Source organism: Candoia aspera, chromosome 11 (assembly GCF_035149785.1).
Source record: "Candoia aspera isolate rCanAsp1 chromosome 11, rCanAsp1.hap2, whole genome shotgun sequence".
In the NCBI taxonomy this organism is placed as follows: Eukaryota; Metazoa; Chordata; class Lepidosauria; order Squamata; family Boidae; genus Candoia; species Candoia aspera.
The window spans coordinates 21,699,272-21,727,106 of NC_086163.1; the positions used below are offsets into that span (position 1 = coordinate 21,699,272).

General features: G+C 42.2%; 1 protein-coding gene across 1 annotated transcript in view; it reads left to right on the forward strand.

Moving 5' to 3' along the window:
• Nucleotides 1-27,835, forward strand: part of CDH13 (cadherin 13) — a 489,049-nt gene that overhangs the window by 217,385 nt on the left and 243,829 nt on the right. The window contains exon 4 of the mRNA XM_063312654.1: nt 11,910-12,026. Coding sequence (XP_063168724.1) covers nt 11,910-12,026 — 117 coding nt within the window. The remainder of the gene's footprint in view (nt 1-11,909; nt 12,027-27,835) is intronic.

Consider the following 27,835-nt stretch of genomic DNA (forward strand, 5'->3'; position numbering starts at 1 on the left):
CCTAAATGTGATGGTCCGGTAAACCCAGTTTATTTGGGGGTTTTGCTGCACCAACCATGGTACCCCCAACACCACCAATGGCCCCCCTACGGGAGCCACGACAAAAGACAACCCTTCCTGGTGACTGCCCAGTTGCAAGGCTACCCGCCCTGTAAAATGGGTGACCGGTTTGCCCCCTGCCATGGACCCATCCAATTGAGTAAATGCGATGGGTCTTTGTAGAGGGAAAGTGGGGAGCTCCAAAGCTGCCACCACGTCGGGGTGCATCAGACACCGGGAACACCCCGAATCAATCATGGCCCATACTTCCACCGTCTTGACTTGGGAACCCAATTTCAATTTCACCATGAGTATGCGGTAAGTGCCACTCACCGATGGAGGCTCGCGCCCGTCCTCTACCACCTGCCCAGCGGCGCCCTTTAGAGCAGGTGGCTGGCGTTTCCCGCCGGCTGCGGGATTTCAGTCTCCCCTTCAATTTCGTAGAACATCACATCGTCTCCCTCGGTCTCAGCCACCGCAGCTTTCTGTTTCCTCGGCAACGCAGGGGACTTCGCCGGCGGTTTTCCGGGCCGTTCCTCCACCTTTGCCTTCGGGCATGCTGCCACTCGATGCCCCTCTTTACCACATCTCAGACACAAGCCTTTGACGTACCGCTTCTCCCGCTCCTCGTCCCAGGGTCGTTGTCCCGGTTTCCCCCCGGTGGTCGATGGGCGGCTGGGCTTCACCTCCCGCCCCGACTTGGCGGTCTTCCGCTGGGCAAAGATCTCTTGGGCATGTTCAGCCCTTCCTGCTAGCAGGATCCACTCATACAGCGTGTATGGGTCGTCCCTCCCCAGGGACCAGCGCAGCACCTCTGTATTCAAGCCATCTTTGAAGAGCTCGATAATGGTTGCTTGGGACCAGTCATCCACCTTCCCAGCTAGCGCTTTAAACTCCAAAGCATAATCGGCCACTGATCGGGACCCCTGCTTGAGTTCCTTCAGGGCTCGCTTTGCTCTCTCCTTTGCTAAGGGGTCCTCGAAGTGTTGCTTCAACGCCCAGAGGAACTCCTCAAGATTTTCCAGTTCAGGCGCTTCCGACTGGCACATCTGGACATACCAGTCTGCCGCCCTTCCCTTCAGTTTGGTGGCAATGGTGATGATTCTTGCCTTCTCCGATTGGAAAACCGCCCCCCATTCCTCCATATAGGCTTTCGCATTCGTCAGGAAGAACGAGAGTTTGGTCGGGTCCCCATCAAACTTGACAGGGAAGTCTCGCATGCCGCCTCCCGCCGGGCTGCGCCCCACCACCGGTGCTGCTGCGGCTGGTGCTTCCCTGACTCGGGGCGGCACGGGGCCCCGGGGCGATCGCCCGGGCGATGCTGCGATTTCCATCTGGACCGACTGGTCCGCTTCGCGCCTCCGCACCACCCGTCGCCGTTCCGGGGTCAGCCCCTGGGAGGAAGGGGTTGAATGCCTCTGGCTGGATTCTTCCCGGAGCTCTCGCATCGAGGTTACATCCAAGCTCAGCTGTTTCAGGATAGCCTCCAACGAATCCATTTTCGACTCCAACACTCGGATCCGATCCGGAGTGGGTGAGCCCTCCGTTGGCTGCACCTGCACCACGTTGGGGGATAAGGGGTATCTCTGCCTCCAGGATGGGCCCCCCGCTGCTGTGGCATCTCCTCGGGTCTCATCCCAGGTGAGCAGCTCGCCCGGAGAATTCACGGTGGTCTCCGGGGCCGTTTTCAGCCCCCCGGCTTCGCTCTCCGACCCGGAGCTCGCCTCCTCTCTGATGGCGGACAGCTCCCCACCTTGGGACGGTCGGCCGGACAGCCTCACGGTCGAGTCCGGTTCCCCTTCCTCCATCATCACGATGTCGGGTTCGGTCATCGCGGGCTCTCTCCCTCACAAGTTAGACGCTTGTCTTTCCTGGACAGGGGCCAGCGGAGTTAGGAACTGAGATTCTCAGCTTTATGTAATGATTGCCCTAGCCCCAAATACTCAGACTCACAAGAGGATGCTAAATGAAATCTGATTTATTAGAGTACTAAAGACAAATACAGAGAAAGCTGAGAATGAGCAAAAGCGCGCCAAATACAAACTTAAACCCTTTCTTCAAACGTATCCCGCCTCCCTCGTAACAGCCCCGCCCGGCACAGGTGCTAGCAATCGTCAGAGTTGCTAGCCTGGGAAAGTAACCTTGAGCGCAGTAGATAACACAAATACATTCCAAAGCAAAGCCAAAATATAATCGTTCCCATCCTCCCTAGACAATTGAAACACGCATCCAATTAATGACAGGCGAAACGTTACGATGCATCAAATACATTGAAACGGCGCACATGACATCTCCTAAGTAAGCATGTCATCATTATCATCGACTACTTCATTCGTCCTCAGCTCCAAGTACAAGCAGGCTGACAACAAGTCTAACATCCATCCCTTAGACCTTTCTTTGCACGATGGAGGCTTCGGTGAAGACCTTTTCTCAAAGTTTATTTTATTTGTTTGTTTGTTTGTTTATTTGGTTTCTATAGCCACCCATCTCAGTGAGTGACTCTGGGTGGCTTACAACAATAAAACTATAAAACAATTAAAACAATTACAATTAAAACAGTTAAATATAAAATAAATACGAAATAAATATACATGGCTGCCAAGTGAGCAATGCATGGATGTTAATACAGCCAAGAGACGGGACCATCCACACGCTCGAGGCCCCAGGCCCGGGCACAAAGCCAGGTCTTCACGGCCTTATGAAAGGCCAGCAGGGTCGGGGACATCCTAATTTCTGGAGGGAGGATGTTCCAGAGGGCAGGCGCTACGGAGGAGAAGGCACGCCTTCTAGTTCCCGCCAGCCGACACTCCCTGGCTGAGTTCTCTCTGGATTGCACCTTCATCTTGATAACTCTTCAAGGAAATTGCTGTGTGTTGCTGCATGGAAAACCAGAGGAAGGACTTTTAATCCTTCATCCCCTTCAAATGGTTGTGGTTTCATAAATGTGCTTAAAGGTTCCTTCCCAGAGGAATTGGCTATTTGTGTTTAGCTCAATGACCATTCAAAGAATGCAGAAGTATCTTTCTCATTTGAATGAAATGGATCCTGAACTGATGACTATGGAAACATGATAGCCTTTCCCCCCTCTGTTATTGGTCCAGAAAACATTTTGGGACAACCAAATCAGGTATTATATCTAAAAATACATATTAGTGCAAGGCAAACAGATGTTGTCCAGAATTTTTGGAGTTCAACCTACCATCGGTTCATGGACAATAGCAAAGGATTGGACATACTGTGATTCAGTGTCAAAATGTAATGTAAAGCAGAGCTGTGATCAAATGATATCCCCAGGTTTTTGTCCCCACCTCACTCCGGTTCAGAAATACAAATCTCAGTACTTTTAATGCCTACTACAAGGATGAGATGTATGAATGACCTATGAACTTGTCTTCCACAAAGTCAGAAAACCAAGCCATTCAGTCTAGATTGGTTCTTTCCATGGATGCAGAACCTGTTTGGGTCTCGGGCCACTAGCTGTGGCTTCTGTGGAATGTCATTAGGGCCACATGCAGGCAGGGAGTGTGAGTTCAAAGCAGAGAAAGTGTGTGAGCTACAGTTTAAGTCTTGGGGAGGATGAAAGTCTTACAGGGGCCCAAGTTGTTCACCCATGTTCTAATTTGAAGACACTGAGCTTCCTAACAGTGGTATGTGAACTAGTCAAGATTAGACAGGAAAAGTTGAATCAATCTAAGTTAGAAATTCAAATAATTGAATTGATTTGATTTTGAGATTCCCCTCTATTCAGGAATCTCAAAGCTTCAGATCTGCTTTGGATGCTGGCCACTGAATGTGGGTCTCTGTGTAAGCCAAGCCAGATTTGATTTGATTTATTATTGCATTGCTTTGTTTACAAAAATGGCATGCTGCTTCAATCATAGATTCTAAGGGGTGTAGCTGAATAACCACCAATAATGATCTAACTAGCAGACCAAGTTATCCATGTATAGAAATACATAAAAGGTAATAATATAATACAAACTCTCTAAAAATACTTCATGGATACACCCACAATTACCTTGATATAATTACCTTGATGGACACACCCATAATCAGACATTCATACAGTCCTTCTTCCCTGTCCCTCCCACCGTCACTATCCATTCCTTTTGTCAGGAAAAGCTAAACCTGTTGAACTGATGAGAGAGGAAATGAAGGAAAAATAAAATGAAGCTCAGCTGTTAACGGATAGAAGTTCAAATGTGTCAGAACTAATTTTTCACCAAGGGCAGGGGGTTGGCACGCTGCTGTGATTGTAGGGAGATGATTGTTCACCTTGTTCCACTCATCTATCTTGCAAGTTGATACCACTTTTTATATCTCACTGTGCTCCTTTGTTTATAGAGAGGACTATTGATGGTTACATGCCATCCATCGAACACCAGAAGGAATTTGCAAAGTGCCCCTGCTGTGAGCATGAAGCCCTCTGCTCATTATATTTGTTTAAAGTGGCTTCCCTGTGTAAGGATGCCAGCAGTGTTTCAATAGACTCATATGGATCATTTTTATTTCAGTGCCGACCTACAGCACTGGAGCTGTGGGTTTGCTAGAGCCAATAAAATATCTAAAAGTAATTTTTACACGCCGCACTATTGCTTTAGGGAAACGGGAAATTGTTTTTGTGCTTCATTCCCATAATGGAATGAAATCCATAGTGGATGAGCATCCCAGCATATATTGATATTTTGTGTCGCAGAATATTAGATGCACACACACACTTCCATATTTATTATTTTTGAAGTCACACTTGGAGTGGGGTGTCAGCCACAATGAAATCTTGGCAGGAAGGGTGAAGAAGGACGTTGGGTGGGGAAAGGATATATAACCTGGGCATTTGAACTAGTTGTGGCCAATATCCCACATTTTGGGAGAGAATGATCACCCCAAATGTTATTTAAAACATTAAATGGGTAGGGATTAATTATATGAGCTGTAGTTAAGCAATTCAATGTAATTTTAATTAACTTTACATCAAATGTAATTTTCATCCTGGCCCGTAACAGTGCAGAGCTTGGTCTGAAAAAAAAACTGTTCTACCTTCTCTGGAATGTGCCTTCATTCCTTGTCTGCCAACTTTTTAAAAAAGTGGGGGAAATGCATATTCTCTGAGCTATTTTCTGCAGACTTACAAAAGCTAGGTAGGAAGAGAGTTTAGTTGAAAGCCATTTGCAGTGCAAAAATTCATGGCTGTGGGGTAGACTTTTCAAAAAAAAAAAAAAATGCATACCTCTCATTTTGGTGAATGGCACATGAGTGGAAGGAGGTGTGAGACCGATTAGCAAATTATATTTCTTTATCCAGAGCCTCAGACAATGAGTTTCTTGGGAACTAATGAATTCAGGCTGAAGTTACATTCTGTGAAGACATGCAAGACAATGGTGTTATGACTAATAGTATAGAGTGACAAGATATAAATCATCTTCTGTAACACAAATATGTACTTCTCAAGGGATATGCAGCTTGTTTCCCAGATGTGAATAATTTTTAACTAGACAAGGCAATGCATCCATAAAATATTGCTAAAAGGAGGAAAATCTAGTGGTTTGATTTATCCAAACAATGGACATACCTGCGGTCATTTTCATTGCAAGACCTCACCAGCATATTTCAGCAGCTCGGCTGAGGTTTCTTTCTCAGGACTTTTAGAGAGGATATACCAACTTGCACAGCTTCTAGAAAATAGGGAAGTGCTAAAGGGGGGGGGAGGTCATTTTTCTGTCTAAGTTATTAGAAGATGAAAAGTGTAATCATTTGGGAAGCCAGTCTAATCTCTCACCCTCACAGGGTTTGTGGCCCACCGTGAGCACCAGCTTCCTACTAAGTTAATCTCAGTTGGATTACCAAAATAAATAAATAAAACTAGAATTCTGTGGCATGCTAAGACATGGTTTGTCAAACAGGCTATCTTCACCTAACAGATTCAGCTTATAAACCAGAGGTGACAAACTCCAGTGGCTGAGTTCACTTGTCAGGCTTCCCTGAGCAGAATCCAGCAATTACCACAGATTTTCTTGGCTTAGTTGAGCTCCTCAACTAGACTTGGCAGAGGTCTCACAGATGTGGTTGGGCTAGAGAATAATCTTTATTACAGATAAGAATGAAGTTACCCGGTACAGTTGATTGCCTCTAGGGAGATGGTCTTGAGGGAAATATTCAGAAACTGTTACAAAAAGGAAAAGGGCAGATGCATCCCTTGAGCTCTGAGAAAGGACTCAGTCTTAGGAAGAGATTTGGGCTGGCTCTTCCCTGACTCAATGGGGTGTAAGAGGGAGGGGAGGAAAAACACAAGCAGACTTGCAAGGTTCTGTTGTTATAGGCTATATCAGTAAAGTAAAGTTCTAGCCTTCCTGTGAAGTCAGTTTCCTGATTTGGACAGCCTTGAAGGGCTGATGTTGCCCCACCTCCAGCAAGAAGATGGAAATGACTTTTCACACACAGTAGAGTAATCACCTTTTGTTGTTTGCTTGTTTGTTTCTCTCTCTTGCCCTTCCCATGAATTAATGGACTGTTGGTGAGACACTTGATGCGTCTGAAGCTGAGAGGTGGCTGTGTATTTACACAGCTGCCGACTCGGACCTGAGACCCACCAGCTTCCATCACAACTCTCACAGCTAAGGCAAAACTAAACAAACCACACTTAAAGAGTGAGCGTGCTATGTGAATGCCCAGGCAATGACCAGAAGCAATAAGGTGGTGCGGATCTTCAACGTGGCATTTGACTGCAGTGATGCTTCAAGAGAAACACCCCTTGAAGTGACCACTGTTTAGCAGCTCAATGCTGTCCTTCAATTTGCTCCTCAGAAGTGGCTTCTTCTCTATACTCACCTATCTGGCTTGTTTTATCACTTTAAGCCCCAGAAAAACATTGATAAATATCTAAAATAAACATAGATGTGTGATCCACAGGTAGGTCTTTTTTTTCCTGTTGCAAAAAAATTATTCCCCCCAAAGACCCAGCTGAAGACCAGCTGAATTTCTTTTGGTTAAGCAGTTGCATGCTCTGACATGTGCGGTCACCCAGGATACATTTAGTTGTTGGTGTAGCATTGCATAATCATTCTATTTAATGAGTAGCATGCTATCATCCCAGCCATAGGCAGAATATACAGCTGGCTCAAATGAAAATATGCCTGGTAATGTAAATACTGATTGAAGAAGTAGCTTGCAATGTTGATGCATAAAAACAACAGCCAACCCAAACGTGCTTTTTCCTTCCTTCTGCCAATTGTCCTAGAGAATAATTTCTTCTTAGCCAGTGAGGTGGAAAGAGAGAGCAAGCAGTGCTGGAACTTGAAAAGAGGATGATGATGTTGATGATTATGATTGCTATCAGGTAACAAGGAGAATCCCAGATAAAAAAGAATATATTTAAATGTAAAAAGGTAAAGGTAAAGGTTTCCCTTGACGTAAAGTCCAGTCGTGTCCGACTCTAGGGGGCGGTGCTCATCTCCGTTTCAAAGCCTTGGAGCCGGCGTTGTCCCTAAGAACCCGTCCGTGGTCATGTGGCCAGCATGACTCACGGAACGCCGTTACCTTCCCGCCGAAGCGGTACCAATTAATCTACTCACATTTAAATGTAGGTCACATTTATTTTTCATGCTATATGACACTCATATTGTCTGATCTAAATGGGGCAAATGTTCTGGGGTTTAGAGTTAATTACCTTCAGAATATGCATTGCTAGATAGATTACCCTTCTCAAATGCTATATTTCCCACAGAACTTTATTCAATGCAAGAAAATAAGAAAAATACCCTCATGATTATTGCCCCCCCCCCAGTCATCACAGTCATCTCAGGCTGACTTATATATTTAAAGCCCAACAAACCTGTATACCATTCCTTCTAAAAGAAAATTAATTTGATCAGTACAAAAAGAAATTGATGAACCCCTGGAAAAAGGAGACGAAGGTTTCAATATGCCCAGGAGAATGTCAAGATTTGAAGAAATAGGAATAGTCTTTAAGGAAAGGAAAATAAAGCACAAGATCCTCAAACAGGTGGGAGTAACACAATAAGGACTGAGGGTAAAAAGTCATCATAAAATGCTGAAGGTCATTTGTGTGTGGGGGGGAGAAAATAGGTGGGAGGAAAATTCTTTGATTAGTTCCTTAGAGCTTATAGTTCAGCACCATATTGTAGCTTCTCAAGAGTTAATGCCCAAAGAGGACCAGCAAGGGGGAAATGACAAAAATAGGGGAGAAATCAGGTGAACGTGGTTGGATTGGACCTCCATCTCATGATGTACATCATGAATGTACAATGAGCAACCGATGGTAATGCTAGGTACACCTGCTACTTCTTAGTTACACTCATGTTATATAAAAAAGAGCATAACAATTCAAAGAGAAAGGAGGAGGAGGAGGAGGAGTGGAGGGGGGGGGGTGGCATAGAGAAGAACCCAGGCAACTTCAGAAGGGAATAATCAACAACTTCAGCTATCAAAGGGCATTCCACCAATATTTCCTATGGCTATTTTCATTAGCTTTATCAAGGATAAAGAACCCACGTTGACTGAAGATCAGAATGGCCTCTGCAAGCCAGTAGTGGGTGGCCTAACAGGATGGCCAAAATGAGAGGGGGCTCCCCCCCAGAGGCTGGAATAGCTCCCCCAGACATGCTTGCTCAGCCCTACAGCCCATGTACACACAGTCCTTTCCCTGCTAACCCTGGATTTTGCTCTTTGGCCTAATGGGAAGAGTGCGGTTTGGCTGAAGCATCACAAAAGCACCACTCAAGACAATTCTGAACATCCTGAAGCACCAGCTTCTGCCTGGACTCTGGAGAGGGGTCATAGATGAGGACTGGGTGGGCTGGATGGGAGATTGCTTAGACCAGGGCTCCCCAAAGTGGTCAATATTGCCCCCCACCCAGAGTTGATCCATTGTTTTTGTTGTTGTTATTCATAGTACTATTTATTACATTATTTTCATATACTAAATGTCATGGGGTCAATTCTGAAACTTCAGGTACGAGTTGATGAGCTGAAGAGTTTGGGGACCCCTGGCTTAGACCCACAGCCCAATGGTTCCCGAACTTGAGGGAAGTGTTGAGTGGGAAGCTGTATCTCTCCAGCGTAATTAACCATAATTAGGTTCATTTTGTTCTGATGAAAACTGCTGTCTCTGCTGGGAGATATCAGAGGAAGTGAAGCTGAAAAAGTGAGGTGCCCATTCCCAAACAGGTGTCTATACAGAGTCAGCCTTTAAAAATGGTATTAATTGATCTCTGATTTATTTAAGCAGCTGTTCTTTTGCACAGAATTAAAGCCCCCTGTGTCTGACATGCTGGCTGGGTTTTCAAAAAGGTTGTTAATAACTGCAAGATTTTTTGAATAAAGCAAACAATGATTTAGCAAATATTTGGAAAGCATTAACTATCAATATGCAATCCATGACAACAACCCAGCAGTGCCTGTAATATTTTATACCAGGCATACTTGACAGGTCACAAGTAGGAGCAGCTGGTCAACTTTAGCAGAGCTTCAAAAAATAAAGACCTGGTTATGTGTGAATGGGAATCATCAGGAATCCACCTCTGGATTGTTGCTAAGGAAAAAATATGAATATATTCAGGGCCAGGAGCTGAACTTAATTTAAGGAAGACTTTTCTTTTTATACTGGACAGACATTAATTACATCCAAAGCATCCCTTCGAAGGCAAGAACATATTGCATTGCAGACAAGATCAATTTTCCCATCAATCTGGCATTGTAGCTGCCATGATTGGACATAACTCAACAAATCGCTAAAGATGCCTTGCACCGACTCCAGTCTGTTCCATCTCTTTATTGATCCTTGTCTAAACAAGAGGTCCATAACCTGGTATAGACAAAACACTTCCCCAAAAGTATCATTGTATCTTTTTTTAAAAAAACAGGAAAAAAGGGAGGAATTCTCAAATAAATGGGAAATAATCTACGAGTTGCATTTCATTATTTTTTATTACATGTTTGTGCAAATTAAAACAAGTTAGATAAGTATTATGCTGGCCCTACCAGTTTTTGGAGGGTGACTTTTGGCCTTCTTTCAAAGGCAAATTGCAAATCCCTCATGAATGTTAGTTAGCAGCAGTTCTCCATGGATTTGGACAAGTGTCTCTTCTCCAATTTGAGATCTTCTCCTCAACCATCACTGTAGCTTTGTCTAGTAAACATGCAGGGAGAATGTCTGCAACCAGGGCTGAGAACTCATGAAACTGTACTGTTTTAGAAAAGTTAAATACATCATAATTTGATGAGATGGTTAGATGATGTTCTCCTCTTTCCTTTCCCCCTGTACAAAGTCTTTTGAAGGTCTCCTACAAAACCATCTTTCATGATCTGTGATCTGTTTTAAATAGATTTTTTAATGACCAGCTAAAAAGAAAATGGGGATCAGAAAGACCCCCCTCCTTGCCCAAATAAAGCATCCACCTTGAAAATTTGCTATCCTTTTCCCAAACCTTAACCCTCCACTCTTATACCCCACATAGCTGGGCAAGATCAAGCAAACAAGACTTCAGTAGGGACACTTAATTCCAGTATTGGGGTAGATACAGTCAGTGGAAACTTATGGAGGATCTTCTCAGCCTCACATACAATGAAGGTGGAGTTTCTTTGAAAGATTTGAAATGTTTCCTCCCAATTTTCTCCCCACCTGGGTTAAGTTGTGATTTATGAGATGAACGGCCAACAGCCTCACCTTCTGTCTCTCGGTGGTTTATATCTACTCTCTCATTTCTTTCCCTGCCTTCCGGTTAACTTCTCGTTGTTCCCGATTCCCCAGATTTTTCTCTCAGCTCCCCTTAAATCCTCCATTCTTTAGGGTTTGCCAAGATCAGATCAGATGTAGCATCTCCATTCTGCTTGTTTATCTGTCTATCTATCTGCTGAGAAAGTCCCTTAGGGATCCTAATGTCTTTTACAATTTAAACGAATGGCTTGACTGCCTGCTACTAACAAGCACCATTATTCTTCACAACAAATTCTTCATTAGAAGTTGTCATGGGAATGAGTGAGGGCCTGGACTACTATCTATCACCGTGAGAGCTAGACTTATCCTTGGTGAGACAATCAGTATATATCCCATTATGGCTGACCAAGAGAGCAATGGTTGATTTCTGTCTGATGCCCAGAAATATGTGAGTTCAGCTCAGTTTGATAGAGCAGAAATGAAGCAATAACATTCCAAATTACTAAAATTCAGTTTCCAATCTGGCGGAATCCCAAATGGCATTTCCAAGCCAGATAACTCCAGTTTCCTGATGCAATGAAAAAGCCTGAAGGTGGAACTGGTCCAAATGTTTGGGGCAGTTGACTTTTATGGGATTTAAGGAGAGTTGAGAGATAGTGAAAAATCTGGAGAGTTGGGAACAATGAGAGGTTACGGGAAGGCAACTTAATCATATGTCCGATCCAGGTCTTGAACTAACAATGCTTCTACAGTTAATGAAGGGTGAGAAAGTTTATTGATGTGATGGAATCTGAGGGTGGCCTTAGAAGATGGGAGAAGAGATGTTGCATAGGGAATGATCAGATAAATGAGAAAGAAGTCTACAACAGAGTAATGGTCAGAGGAAGAAACTTAGGAAGGACCCACCCTAACTACTCAGGTGGTAAATAGGGAGGGCAGGAGATTAGTACTTTCAGACTTGCAAGATTCTGTTAACGTAGCCTTACAATAAAGTAGAATTAGCTCATTTCGTCATGTTTCCTCTCTGGTTTACTTGGGAGGGTTGATAAGTACTTGGTCTTAGGCTCATGGATGTTGCTGTTGTTGTTGCTGTTGTTCAGGCATATATAAGGAAAAAAAAGTTCTCAAGAATGACAATGAATTGTGTTGTCCTTGGAAGGCATGGCCTAATTAAACTCATTATTCTATTCCTTCTTAGGAAATCTTTAAAGCAGAAGGTGGCCTTGGAAATGTACGACAGAGAAGGTCTATCGTTGCACCCCCAATCTTAATTCCTGAAAATCAGAGACCCCCATTTCCAAAACTTGTAGGCAAGGTAAGTAGTAAAACCTACTCTGATCTTAAATTTAATGGATTGCTGATAGTTGTTCTTAACTTGCTTTTTGCAAGTTGTCCGTGTTGTCTGTGTTCACCATTAAGCATCACCAAGTATATGTTTAGAACAGGAATGCTTATTCATTTCTTCCCCTCTCAGTTTCATAATGTTCTTTCCTAAATTTGAAACCAGATTCAAGAGGAAGGCAGAATCCTTGTATATGCTTTGGTTCGTGTTGGTTTTTAAAGTTACAGACTTGTGTAAATGTAGCAAAATGATCAGTAATAGTAAGTTACTTTATTGATCAGTCAGTTGACCATATCAAAGCATAGGCATCAACCACAGTAAGATACAATAAAACAAAATAAGTAAGATACAATAAAATGGTTATCGGTGAATATTCACAATTGTCGGTGAATATTTTTCTTATGATAAATAAAAAATGTCTTGCCTTTCAAGTTTTATATAGCAGTAAAATGCTTAGTATCTATTTTACTTCTATATAAAACCTGAAGGGGAAGGCATTTTTATTTATCGATATTCACTGATAAGAAAAATCAAGGAACAGAACATGGGACAGCGTCCTTTTCCAAGTGGCCAACTGAGCTCTTGAATTGCAATATGTAATATAAACCTGGTTTGGGTTACATTATAGACAGAGTTCAGGCCCCAGGAAGACAAGAGAACCTGTGAGTGGGGTAAGGGCTTCCCCATACTGAGCAGCTGATACTTAACAAATTACTAGAAACTAAGGATTCCTTCAAAAGCAGAGACATCACACTGACAACAAAGGTCCGCATAGTCAAAGCAATGGTGTTCCCTGTAGTAACATATGGCTGCGAGAGCTGGACCATAAGGAAGGCTGAGAGAAGGAAGAGAGATGCTTTGGAACTGTGGTGTTGGAGGAAAATTCTGAGAGTGCTTTGGACTGCAAGAAGATCAAACCAGTCCATCCTCCAGGAAATAAAGCCAGACTGCTCACTTGAGGGAATGGTATTCAAGGCAAAACTGAAATACTTTGGCCACATAATGAGAAGACAGGACGCCCTGGAGAAGATGGTGATGCTAGGGAGAATGGAGGGCAAAAAGGAAGAGGGGCCGACCAAGGGCAAGATGGATGGATGATATTCTAGAGGTGACGGACTTGTCCCTGAGGGAGCTGGGGGTGTTGATGACTGACAGGAAGCTCTGGCATGGGCTGGTCCATGAAGTCACGAAGAGTTGGAAGCGAATGAACGAATGAACAACAACAAAACAAGGATTCCTCCAGTGTTTAGTTTTGTCCATACCTCCTCTTGAAATTCTCCACCTAGTCCTGAGAAGAAACTTTGGATAGTGTGGTATTGGGGATGAAGATCATTTCACTGATTATTTAGGCAGGGTATGGAAAACTGCAATATAGACTAATTCAGTGGGATCTTGAAACAAGCATTTTTCATCTTTTCCAGGAAATGTTGGCTCAGCTTCAATTACTGCTATTCATTTTGCACGGAAAAATTACATCCAAATTAGACTGTAGGGGTCTGATTGGATGAACTGAAGCATAGGAAGGTCTGCCATCTACCACATTTCGATAATGAGAGAATTACTGTGGGTGGGGGTGGGGGCTTTTGGGCTGCAGTCTCCAAAGGAAGCCAAAGAACAAAAATTCACAGGTGAAGCAAGCAGCTTGAGTGTAATAAAAATGTAATATTGAGTGTTATTGAACTTGTTCTCTATAAGGGCAAACACAGCAGGGCTGATCAATAAGATGCTCTAATGAGTTATAGTCATCAGGTCAGAGCGGGGAAAATGAATAAGCTGAAACTTGGCCATCATTTTCAGGAAAAGTTATTTGTCTGGAAAAGCTGCTTGCTGCCAATCAGTGTTTAAGAGACCAGGATGCTGTTATAACCATTTGTGTGGCAACAAGGAGTAAAGACAGAACATCCCTTTCTTCCTAGGCAGGTGGCAACATGATGGGAGACTGTGGGTGGTGTTCAATAGTTACGACTAAGGATAGATTGTGAGAGTCCATGACAGTAGGAAGGTGATCTTGCAATTGCCCTAGCCTACAACGATAAGGGACACTGACTGACTGATTGATTATGTGCCATTAAGTTGTTGTCAACTCCTAGTATCCAAATAGATAGATTTTTCCCATGATAATCTGTCCCTAACCTGTTTTTTTAGGTCTCCAACAGTATGGTGATTTAATGAAAAGGTGGCTTAGGGGATATATGTGTGCATGACGATGTTCTGTCTTTCATTTCAGAATCCTTTTTAGATCATCTTTAGCAATCTGAAACTTGCCCAGTTTCCCACCCTTCCATTAAATCCTAGAAGAAGACATCACAAGGGAATTATTCCCATGACGTTTTCTCAGATTGGGAGGGGTAGACAGCTAAGAGCCTTCCCAATGATAGCCAGCTACAGCTACTCTAATCTAGAGCCAGTTTGGAGTAGTGGTTAAAGCGTCAGGCTAGAAACTGGGAGACAGTGAATTCTAGTCCCATTTTAGGCACAAAAGCCAGCTGGGTGACCTTGGGCCAGTCAATCTCTCTCAGCCCTAGGAAGGAAGCAATGGCAAGCCACCTCCGAAAAACGTTGCCAAGAAAACTGCAGGGACTAGTCCAGGCAATCACCAGGAGTCAACACTAACTTGAAAACACACACACACACACACACGGCTCTACAGATGTGTTGGGATAATAACTTCCAGAGCTATCAGCATGAGTCCCATTCTTGGGAGAGATGGGTGGTGATAGAAATTTGAAGAATAAATAAATAAATAAACGATATTTGGCACTGCTGTCTTGGAATTCTGGGATTTGCAGACAGAAGACCCTTGTTGGGAGATTGCCGCTCTAGGACAGTAGGGGACTAACTGGTCATGTAGCTTGGCATGGTAGAAGGCTGTGTTTCTCTTACAAAGTAAAATCCTTCCCCAGATTTGAGTTCCAGGCCAATGTGCATCTCACTTCTTGAACCAGTCATGTCTTAGGCATCCTCCCTATACAGGTAGTCCTCACTAACCGACTGCCTCATTCAGCAACCATTTGAAGTTATGATGTTGTAAAAAAATCACTTTGTGACCAGTCCTTGCATTTATGACTACTGCAGCATCCCAAAGTCACGTGATTGCCATTTTCATGCTTCCCAATCAGCTTGCAACAAGCAGAGTTAATGGGGAACACAGAAGTAAAATTGAGTCACAAGATGCTTTGTTTAATGACTACGGTGACTCGCTTAATGACCAAATGGGGAGTGATGTCATAAGTCCGTCATGGTCATGTGATTTTCCACTTAGTGACCACTCCGCTTAGCAACAGAGTTGCTGGTCCCAATTGTGGTTGCTTAGCGAGGACTGCCTGTATATTTTTAGACCATGCTGATTTGTAAAGGCAATAGTTTCCAGCAGTAACCGTGAACGTGCAAGTCAAATCATGTGTTTTTATGAAACATTAGCAAGCAATGTCTTGAAAACAGATATGCTTGAGTGCTCTGCGAGTCGAGTCTAGTGCGTGCAGTACATTGCATGACTGAATCTTACACGAGAACCTGATTTGTGCCTGCAATTTCCTCACTAATAAAGCCTCACTAATAAACAGATGATATTTCCTGACATAGCTAGGACTAATTTGCTACTGCCTTGATGAACCATATCAGTGCATCAAATCAAGGATCTCTGCCAATACCTACCTTTTTTGAAATGCCACCATCTGGAGAAGAAAAAAAAAATCTTAATCTTTTGTTTGTTTCCTGAGAAGGGAAATAAGAACAGAGAGTCTTTTAACCCCTTCAAGGTCAAAAAGAAAGTTTTTTGGTGTATCCTTTTGTGGTAAAAAATTCACGTTATGGAAGAAAACAGTCAAGCTACAGTAAATGTACTACTTCTACCCACATTGATAGAGATAGATAGACGGTAGGGAGGTAAGTAGGTAGGTAGATTTCTTGTTTGTGAGTGTGTATGTGGTAGGGTGGGTGGCAGAACGTTAGAGGCTGCCCTGAAACTGCTGCAAAGATCACTTCATCTCCCAGTTCCCTACTGAAACAAAGACTATATTATCCTAATGTTAGGATAACAGTTGCATTTTCAATTAATACTGTTTCCTTTCATAATGCTATAGAACAATGCTACATCTGGAATACTGGTGAGGTGTTGTTCCTTTTTTCCAGCAATGCTGAGGAATAGTTATCTGGAGAGTTCTTTAAATAGCGCCAGTCATATTCTCTTATTCAGATTACCGACATCTTGTTGCAGAGGAGAAGAGCTGCAGATGAAGATTGCTAATCTGCAGAAGAATGTACTGTACATCTCCACTCCGGAGACACTCATAGGTGTCTTTTCTTTCAACAAGAAAGGCTCTAGGCCAAAGCATGCATCGTGTTATGCGAATAGGCTTCCAGGCTCAAGTCTCTTCTTAGTTGGCCAACTCACCATGCATTTCCCCATTTGCAGTGGCAGTTCTTGGTAGGAATGTGTGAATTTGGCTTCACAACCCAGCTAGATAACAGAGCTTGTTAAAAAAAAAACTGTGGAAAAATTCCTTTGGTTTAATTATACCCTATTTTTTACTCTTAAACTAACACACAAACCCAAACACAACCTGTTGTGCTTTGGCGTGCATATTAGGTTTCTGGTCTTTCTCTTGCAGTGCTCTAACCCAACCATCTGCGTCCCCCAAGAGTGGGCATTAAGCTCCGCACACTATCAGATACACAGTAGCAGATAGTTTATCGGTATTTTCCTGGTAGAGAAAGGATGCTGGTTAAGAAAATTATGCACGAAAGCCATAGACACATTTTCACGTGGACTTTAATTGAATCAATATATGGCGAACCAAGGTGGAGCAAATATACAAGGAAAACAAGAAGAGCAAGGTATTCGGTGAAAAGCAAACAGACACGCTTTACTGTCTCTAACTTAGCTAGGGTACATGGATCCTGAGGGCTAATGAAAAATCACATCTCTTTTCTCCCATATGGAAGGTCAAATAGCAACTGTCTATGGAAAAACCCCTTCCTGCCTTAATACTACTGCCAACTGCCTTGACTGGGGAATCAGCTTATTGCCCTGAAGATGAAGACCTTCCCCTCTGCCCCCAGATCGAGCCTGGCCATTTAGCAGGCCCTGACTCTCTTTTGAAGGTGACCTGGAGTTTTGGGGGATAAACAATGAGATTCAAATATTTCCATATGCTCTCGGCAGGACAACAATATAACATCCAGATGGTCTAAGTGACCAGCACTGACAGGTTCCACCGATGCATTTTCTCCCTCTTTCACACTGATCTAAGCAGAGGATAGCTTACCTAAACTTGTTTTGCTTTTGCCCATTCTGTATCCAAATGTTAGTCTTCCAATTTATTTGTCCACCTCAAGCGGAATGAGGCCTGGAGCAGTGGAGCACACGATTCTCCTTTAATTATTGGGATGGTTTATTTGTCAGGGCTCCCAATGACAGACATTTCTCCTAGGATTTGATTTTTCTTCCCATTACTCGCTTCCCTGGTGTGATTGCCTCTTGTCAATCTCCTTTCAGAGTCTATTCTGCATAATGCGGATGGGGACAGCTCTTTTAATAAGAATCTCTGCTGCTAGGTTTAAGCCCAAAATACCTTCAGAGTGTTGAACGTTGGGGTTACCCACAGTGTCTGTGTGTGCATGTCTCTGTGTTTCCAGGAAATGTCAGATAGGATTGGGAATCCTTGGTACTGGCGTGTTATCTGCTAGGGACCTGAATCTCCCATTGTTGTTTCTTCTGGAGATTGTATCTTCTAGGGCTGAGTGTGCAACCACATGTCTTTGGATTTTCAGTGAGGGTGATAGGGTAGAAGGTAAAGCAAAGACTCATACAGAGGGAGTTCCATTCCCTCCTGCACATCCTTTTTCTTCTTTCTTGCATTCTTTCTTGCTCCTTTCATGGCTCTCTCCCACAGAAATCTGAACTGTTCTTTGGTAGATGGTTTCTGAAATTAGGCCAACCTGCATGAAAAAGCATCTCCTGTTCAAGGGCAATTAAGTATTTGCAGGTTTTGTACTGTCCTCATTTATGTGTTTGGAGATCAGGATTAGATAAGTCTTCCTGCTTGGGTTAGGATTTGGAAAGAGCATCTGCAGTTGTCCTGATTCTTGTATATTGTGTGTGTCAGATTCTTGACTTCACACCCTTCAAATCTCCTAGGTAAAATCTCTCTTTTCCTTTCTGGAGTTTGCAGTTGATATCTGACAGGGGGAGACAATTCAGTCTAAATGTCACCCATGAAGACAACATTGTGGAAATTATTCTGGGAAGATGGAGAAATGTATTAATCTTATATTCTTACAAACTTATCTGATGTATATTTTCTGAACTTCTTCAGGAACCAAAATGTCATCAGATGCTAAGGGCTACTCTGGGTCATAAATACACTTCATGGAATTCCGGTTTTATATTTTCACTTTCAACAGCTGTTTCCTAGTTCAAGCAGCAGAAATTTGGTCATGAGATCCATTTGGACTACAACTGCTGTGTATAAATAACTATTATAAATCCCTTGTTTTCCCCTTAAATATTCCAGTGCCCTGGAAGTATTTTACAACACCTCTTCATGTTCATGAATGAGTGATTACCCTGACATTTTCATTTTCTAAAAAGATATAAATATGGGATGTCCTTCACATAATTAACCAATCCCATTTATTGACTGATAATGGGTCTACTCACATTTTCTTCCTATCTAAAATATTGATGTAGCCTTTTTTTCCCTTCCTCCTCCCACAGACAAAATGTAAAACAATCCTGACAAAACAGTTCCATTTTCATACGATGCTTTGGGAAATGTTAAACTGGAGACAGGCAAAAGACCTTGGCAAAATAATTATCTTATAAATAATCAGAATTTGTTTCCTCCCCCCTTTTAGCAATAATTTTGGTGGTAATAACTAGAAATGCATTCTGGAATATTTTTAAGGGTGGGGGGAGAATGTCCTTTTGTAGTTGCTATGGCTACAAGTTAGTGGGAAATACATTAGCTCTATAGCAACTGGAGAATTAGATTTTATGCCCAATATTGAAATATCCAGTATCTAATTTCTTGTATCTTCAGAATAAATCACACTAATGACCATAGAGGTAAAGCTGGAGGAATATAATCTATACTCAAGAATTTACTTAGCTAAGAGTAACACAAAGCAATTGTACTCTGTGAGTTGACCTCAGCCTTGACATTTGAAATAAATCTTGATTTTTTTTTGAAAGGAGAGAGACACGTGAGAGACTATGTGAAGATACTAATGAGAAAATATGCCTCTTAGAGCAAAACCAAAGCTTTGTAATTGATGAAACCAATTACAAAAGTATCAAATAAAAGACTTGGGGATATTTTTCCCCAAGATATCCATGTTGAAACTACTGGCTAAGATTTCAATCTAAAACATAGTTATAAAGGAGCAGTGGTTTAATGGAATTCTACTAGAGATCCTATTGGAAGCAAATCCCAGTTGATTTGGGCCAGTCATTTTCTCTCAGCCCTAGGAAGAAGGCAATGGCAAACCACTTCTGAAAAACTTGCCAAGAAAACTGCTGGGTCTTATCCAGGCAGTCTCCAAGAATCGGACACAATTGAACGGATTAAAAAAAACTGGCTTTGAGACCAAACTCCTTAAAAATCCCCCTTCATATCTCACACAAGCTGTCAGCTTGGCTGAGCTGTGGAGGCCCTTGCTTCTGTGTAACTTGTGGGTCTAGGCCACTGTGGGGGACCAGACTTGGTGGTAGCACCTTGTGATTATGGAACTTTCTGGTGCGGGTGGTCTGTAGTATGTCCCATACCTTCTCAAGTTTTAGGCTGCAGTTTTAGGCCTGGTTGTTCACTTGTGCATTTCCAAGACAACTGTTTCAGGACCAAATCCCTACAAATAAATTGTCATTTTAATTAAAATGTTCTGTTTGACTGGATGCATGGCAAAATGCTGCACTTTATTGTTTTAATGGCTTGGTTTTATGGGTACTTTTAGATTGCATAGGACTATGGAAGAGAGGGGAATGGGGAAAGAAGCCAGGACACATATATCTCCTGCTTTGGGCCTAGAACTTTAAAGTGAAAGCAAATACAGAACTTTAATAACTACAAGAGGTCTGAATATTTTAAATCTCAGTTTCCAAATCTGTGGACTATCCACCAGTTCTAGGCAGCAATTCCTGATTTGAAGGGCAAAATACGATTTGAAGCACACATGAGTTACCAGGAATTCTTTAAGCCAAATGTGTCCTTTTTTTTTTTTTTTTGGAATCACCCAACTGTGGGGGGCAGCCCAGGAAAAGACACAGCTACTTTAAATTGTTATTGGCCAGAATTACACATACACTGATTCCCATTCCGAATCTCATGTTGTCTTTCAAATTTAGATCTCTGCAGAGCTCTGATTTTCATATTATTTGATGATCTAGAAACTTTTTAAACTTCTCTCAATAAGCGCCATAAATGTTGCATGAGAAACAAAGAGCGGCATGATGGTTTTAATGTTTAATAAATTTTAATAAAACTAGTTAAGAATCTTCATGCTAAGTTCAGGATGTGCTTAGTGCCTCATTATCATGAGTGGAGCAGTGTTGCTAATGCCATTAAATCATTTGTTCTTTTGATTTGCCTGAAGCACTCATATTTCGGGTGAAAAAAAAAATAGTCAACAAAGAATGATCCTGGGAAAGTAGTTTGCTTCATTAAGCACAAAGTTTGATTTACTCCAATGTTTATCCCCAGAGTCCATTTGTCAGTGAAATGTGCCACACTCTTGAATTATATATAAAAGAATCTTTGGCCTGTTTAAATCTGTTTCTGAAGTCTGTAGGAAAGTGGGTTTATGCACTGGATGCTCCTGCGGTTTTTAGTTTTTTGAAATTGCATTCTTTAATAGATGGATTATGAATAACATTTGATTTTCCTATTCTGGTATTGCTTATCTATGTGGTTGCTAGGAGTCAAAAATGAGTTGATGGGACATAATCAATCAATCAATCAATCAATCTGGTATTTAGCCCTATTCCTTCCCATTTGTTTTTTGGCCCATAGACATTTAACCACTCCAATGGATGGATTGTTGTTGTTTATTCGTTCAGTCGCTTCCGACTCTTCGTGACTTCATGGACCAGCCCATGCCAGAGCTTCCTGTCGGTCGTCAACACCCCCAGCTCCCCCAGGGACGAGTCCGTCACCTCTAGAATGTCATCCATCCACCTTGCCCTTGGTCGGCCCCTCTTCCTTTTGCCCTCCACTCTCCCGAGCATCACCATCTTCTCCAGGGTGTCCTGTCTTCTCATTATGTGGCCAAAGTATTTCAGTTTTGCCTTGAATATCGTTCCCTCAAGTGAGCAGTCTGGCTTTATTTCCTGGAGGATGGACTGGTTTGATCTTCTTGCAGTCCAAGGCACTCTCAGAATTTTCCTCCAACACCACAGTTCCAAAGCATCTCTCTTCCTTCTCTCAGCCTTCCTTATGGTCCAGCTCCCGCAGCCATATATTACTACTGAGAATACCATTGCTTTAACTATGCGGACCTTTGTTGTCAGTGTGATGTCTCTGCTCTTAACTATTTTGTCGAGATTTGTCATTGCTCTTCTCCCAAGGATTAAGCGTCTTCTGATTTCCTGACTGCAGTCAGCATCTGCAGTAATCTGCGCACCTAGAAATACAAAGTCTTTCACTGCCTCTACGTTTTCTCCCTCTATTTGCCAGTTATCAATCAAGCTGGTTGCCATAATCTTGGTTTTTTGAAGTTTAGCTGCAAGCCAGCTTTTGCACTTTCTTCTTTCACCTTCATCATAAGGCTCCTCAGTTCCTCTTCGCTTTCAGCCATCAAAGTGGTATCATCTGCATATCTGAGATTGTTAATGTTTCTTCCAGCAATTTTAACGCCAGCCTTGGACTCCTCAAGCCCAGCATGTTGCATGATGTGTTCTGCATACAAGTTGAATAGGTAGGGTGAGAGTATACAGCCCTGCCGTACTCCTTTCCCAATCTTAAACCAGTCTGTTGTTCTGTGGTCTGTTCTTACTGTTGCTACTTGGTCGTTATACAGATTCATGGATGGATGGCCTAGGACTATTGTTTAATTTGCTGGTTGTTTCATCTAATCAATATTAACAAAATGCAGAACTACTTTTCAAAGGCTGGAATTCAACCAGCATAACATTCTGGTTTCTTTGTGTTAAGAATTAGTTCTCTTTGAGCACGATTCCAATTGATTTTGTATCTGTGAGTTTCAATTCGATGAAGTACCATCATCACCATCATCATCTTTCTCAAAAGATATTTGTTTGGGAAGCAAATACGAACAATGCCTCTGTGGAAAGGGCTGCTGAGCAGATAAAAAGTGCTGATGGATGCACATAAGATAAGGATAAATGACTATTCTTGAACTGGTTGAATCAAGTGAATTGTGCTTCTTTTATGACTATGGTGAGAAATAAGATGTCATTCTGATTACTGATGGGTATTTTGGACAGCTACTTACCTGGGGTTGATAAAAGCTTATTTTAATGTTCACTTCAAAGACTGGCAAACAACAGTTTACATCTTTGCTGCCTGAATTTCATCTCCAATAATTTCTCCTCAAATTGGTTAGGGATGTTTGAGGAATTCAGTCATACAAAACCCAGTACGAGTATTGCAGTCTGAGGCATGTTGAAAGAGGATTATTTGCAAATGGGTTTCTGTGGGATTGCAGCCTTATTTACCTGGTCTACTGTGATTCCCAAACACTCCAACACACTTCCTGGTTCAACAAAAATATGAAATTAAAATTTTAAATACCTAATCGTATTTTCAGAGGAAATATGTTTAGAACTGCATATTTTGAGGAAAGATATGTTTTATAAATACTTTGTAAATGCACAATTTTTTGTAGATTTTTTGTTTTTAATGTGGAAGCAGGTCAATATGAATATGACTGAATAAATGTGCAAATTGCAAAGGTTACTAATCATCTCTCATTTCTTGTGAATAATCAGCAGGATTTTAACAAGCTTATGGTTCCACTAGAATGCAACAGAATTTAACAACTTTATGATCCTTCAATCTCAAAAAATGGACACTATATAGGGATTGTAGGTCCCTTTACTACTGGATAATCTCTCTCCTAAATACAGGCAGACATATAATTTTGTTAAAGAGAAATGAAGTGAAAACTGAAATGCAACAGTCTAAACACTCAGGCATTGGTGGTAACTTAAGAGTTGTTCTTGATTATGTTTTTCCAGCATATTTCAAACACTTTGTTGTACCCCAAGAAATAAACTTTGTTCTGCACCCCCGAAAGTTATAATATGGGGGGAGGGGGCAATGCTTCAAAGAACATCAGAGGCAAAATAGGGAAGCTGTACCTATCATCTCTTCAGGGTTCATCCAGCCATGCAATGATTTCACTGAATAGATACTTTAGCCAATGTGCATTCAAAAATAACAAGAGAGGTGTGATCATCTCCCTTGAAAAAAAAGGAAGGGGGGTTTCCAAATCTTTATAGCAAGGATGTCTATCAAAATCACTGAAACACATCTTGACTTCTGGTGTCAGAGTCCATCATTCCAAAATGATGCTCATTTGCAGAACTCATTAATAGTTCTTCAGTTGGCATGGCTGAAAGATGTGTAAAATAAACAGATTCCTATTTTGGAATTCTATTTTTGCATTTAATTTTAATGAGACAGCTTGCATCAAACAGAGAAGGAAAGACCACCACGCCTTAAGAAGTTGCAAAGAGGATTTAAATAAACTGTCTCTTGGCAGTTATAGCCTGAAGTTGATGGACTTTTAATGAATTTGTGTGTCAGAACCGAAGACAAGTTATCCATCAAAGAAAATAAAGAAAAAATATTTCACAGGAAAAATGAGGCTGTTTTGTGGTCAAATTAAATCAGGCCTGCAACCTGCCAAGCTAAAAACAGCCTTGCTCCAAATTTTACAGGCTGCCCTGCAACCAGTTTAAAATAATCTTTGTTGAAAGAGGAGGGGGAAAAAAATCACAACAGAGTATTTAATGCATCCAAAGTTGTGCTCTGATTATTGGAATTAGTAGATACATCGCTGAATATTTCCCAAGAAGAAATTGTTGGTTTCAGCTGAGCTATCCTTTCATTATTTGAAAAGCCAGACTGAGAGAAAGAGGGACGTTGACTTCTGCAACTGAAGTAAGAGGGTCAACTCCTTGTAGTCTTCTGTTGAATCGGATATTGTCTCTGTGCAGAACATCATAGGAAAATATGAGCTCCCTTGTTTATCCAGGGTTCATATGATCATCTGGTTTGCTTGCACAAAAGAAAGAGGAGACAGGCAAGAAGAAAGGTTCTTTATCTCTTAGGCAGGTGATGGCAAAGAAGTGTTAAAATAACAGCATAGAGTTTGAGTCACCTATTGTACATCTGACATTCTCCCTAAATTTTGAATCAAGCATTTAGATGTGGAAGGTAGATTAAACAAAGATGCTACAGAACCTTGTGTTCCACCTTTCTTTCTTTCTTTCTTTCTTTCTTTCTTTCTTTCTTTCTTTCTTTCTTTCTTTCTTTCTTTCTTTCTCTTTCTTGCTTTCTTGCTTTCTTGCTTTCTTGCTTTCTTGCTTTCTTTTCTCCTTCTCCTTCCTTCCTTCCTGATTTATAACTTCTTTTTTATACAGCCTTTATGGTCCCTTAAACTTCATATTTATTGTTATCATGTCTTGCTACAAATAATCAACTGTTAGCTGTTCCTGTATTTCATAAGAGGTTGTCAGAACATTTCATTTTTCATTCAGCCAAACAACCAAGCAACGGCACCCCAAAGAAAGAGAAATGAGGGATGATGGCTGCATTCTGTTTTTAGAATGCTTCTTCTAATTTCTTGAGGAATCCTCTGGTTCTGCCGGTATGTTTTTTTCCTGCAGGAATTTGGACAGGTACATCAGGTGTGTCTTTGACCACTTTATTACTAGTGAATTATACTGTCTTCTAGAGTCATCCAGCCATCACTGGGCTGATATTACACTAATGAAAAAGGTTTTCTACTGCTTCAGCAATGGTTGGGTGATGTTATGAAGAAGTTAAAAATCCTCCTGAGGAAGAACATTTTGATGGAGGAATTCCATGTGATATAACAGGTAGAGGAGATGGAAGGCAGAAATGCTCGCTGCAAGTTTCCATCTCCATTCATTTCATAACAATTTAAGCAGGGGTGTTAAAATCTAAGCAGAAGGCCTCCAATTCTTGCCTCGCTTCTAAAAACGGAGGGTCATCCTGGAACTGATGTTCAACTGGATCTTATTCACCAAAGGCAATGTATCCTTCTAATACATCTTCATCCCCCTTTCCATGTGTGCTTCAGGATGGTGCATCTGAATTTCGACATTTCAGCCTGGTGGCCTACTTGTGATTGATTGATTTGATTTGTATGGCCGCCCATCTCACCAAGTGACTCTGGGCAGCAAACAAAATTAAAACAATAAAAACAATTAAAATAATACAAACCTTAAATACATAGCAGCCAAGAATAAAGTCATAACCACAAAACAGATAGTTTCCCTGCACACACTCAGGGCCCCAGGCCCAGGCACAGAGCCAGGTCTTTAAGCACTTACAAAAAGCCAGCAGGTCAGGGCCATCCTGATCTCTGGAGGGAGAATGTTCCACAAGGTGGGTGCTGTGGCCGAAAAGGCATGCCTTCTGAGCCCTGCCAACTGGCATTCCTTAGCCCACCCTGTCTGACCAGATTGTATGGGTAGAAACAACTGGGAGAGACAGTCCCTCAAGTAACCCAGTTAACCCAAGCCATGAAGGGCTTTAAAGGTGACAATCAGCCCCTTGAATTGCACCCAGAAGCACACCGGCAATCAATGCAGCTCAGGGAGTAGAGGCACCAAATAACCGGCACCATTTACTACCAGTGATGCTGCATTCTGCACCACTTGAAGCTTCTGAATGGTCTTCAAGGGCAGCCCCATGTAGAGCACATTGTAGTGGTCCAAACGGGAGGTCACGAGGGCATGTGTAACAGTGAGCAGGGCCATCCGATCCAGGAATAGTTGCAACTGTCACACAGTCCAAAGGTGTACGTAGGCCCTCCTGGCCACGGCTGTCACCTGCTCTTCAAGCATGAGCCGTGAGTCCAAGAGGACCCCCAGATTGCACATGGGGTCTGTCTGAAGTAGTGCCACATCATCCAAGACCAATTATGGAAAGTCTCTGGCACCAGAAGGTCCAAAGACCTAAAGCCACACATTCTTGCTTGGCTTGAGCCTGACGCCTGTCCAGGCCACTACAGCCTCCCAACACAGGGACAGGACATCCATGGCATCACTCAAGCAGCCTGGGGTGGAGATACAAAGCTGGGTATCATCAGAATAGGATAGGATAGGATAGGATAGGATAGGATAGGATAGGATAGGATAGGATAGGATAACTTTATTGTCATTCCACCATACACTATACACCAAGAGCATAATAAAATGAAATTTTGTTGCAGTTGGCTCAGCAACACAATCAGATACTAAAATAAAAATACCATAATTACTATAAAACTTACATTCCTTACACATTCCACATTCCACTTGAAAAACTTAGTGAGTATTCAGGAGTCTAATAGCCTGGGGGACAAAGCTATTACCCAATCTGGCTGTTCTACATTGGATGCAGTAAAACCTTTTCCCAAAGGGTAACAAAGGAAACAGGCCATGATGAGGATGGGAGCAGTCCCTGACGATATTTCAAGATCTGGACCGACAGTGTGTATGTGCTATATCCTGGATGGGAGGCAGTGAGATCCCAGTTACCTTCTCCGCTGCCCTCACCACCCTCCGCAGACTTCCTATCTGAAGCACTACAGCCTCCAAACCAGATGGAAATCCAGTTGGTCAACACACTCTCTATAGTGCCTCTATAGAAAGTAAGGAGGATGGGAGATGGAAGATGTGCTTTCCTCATCCGGCACAAAAAATGCAAATGCTGCTGAGCTCGTTTTAACAAAGATGCGGTATTAAGAGACCAAATCAGACTATTCGTTATCTGCTCCCCCAGGAATCTAATGCTACTAACTGACTCCACAGCTGTGTCATTAATAAAGAGTGGGGTGTGGCTAAGCCGGTTCCTCCTAAAGTCAATAACCATCTCCTTAGTTTTTTCCACATTTAGAACGTGGAAAAATATGTTTAGAACATATTTATATTTCACCACTCCACCAAACCCTTCACCTGGGCAGCCTTGACCAGCCAGGAGGGGCATGGATCTAATATAGAGGTGGCCAAACTAACAGCAACAAGAATCCAGTCCACTTCCTCAGGCTCAACAGGATTGAACTCTTCCCAGATAACCTTGCCAGACTTAGCCACCAGAACTTCCACTGGCTCTGCTTAAAGGCTGGAGTGAACCCAAGAGACTTTATCCATTAAATGAAGATAAAGATAAATAAAGAGCAAGTTTGGTCTAGTGGTTAAGGCTCTGGGCTAGAAACCAGGAGACTCTGAAAAGTCATGAAAGCCAGCTGGGTGACCTTGGGCCAGTCCCTCCCTCTCAGCCCAACTCACCTCACAGGGTGGTTGTTGTGGGGAAAATAGGAGGAGGAAGGAGTATGAGGTATGTTTGCCACCTTAAGTAATTAATAAAAATAACAAAGGTGGGATAAAAGTAAAATAAATATAAATAAATAAAAATAAGATGCCTAGCATATCCCTCACAGTGACCCTGTAGGTAAACTTTGGACTTACTGCCTCCAGGAGGGTCCGAATCACAGTGAAGAGCTCACTGGAGTTAAATATTGATCTTTTCCGAGCACGCATGCACACACAGACACATACACATACAAAAAGATATGCCTTCACCCAACAC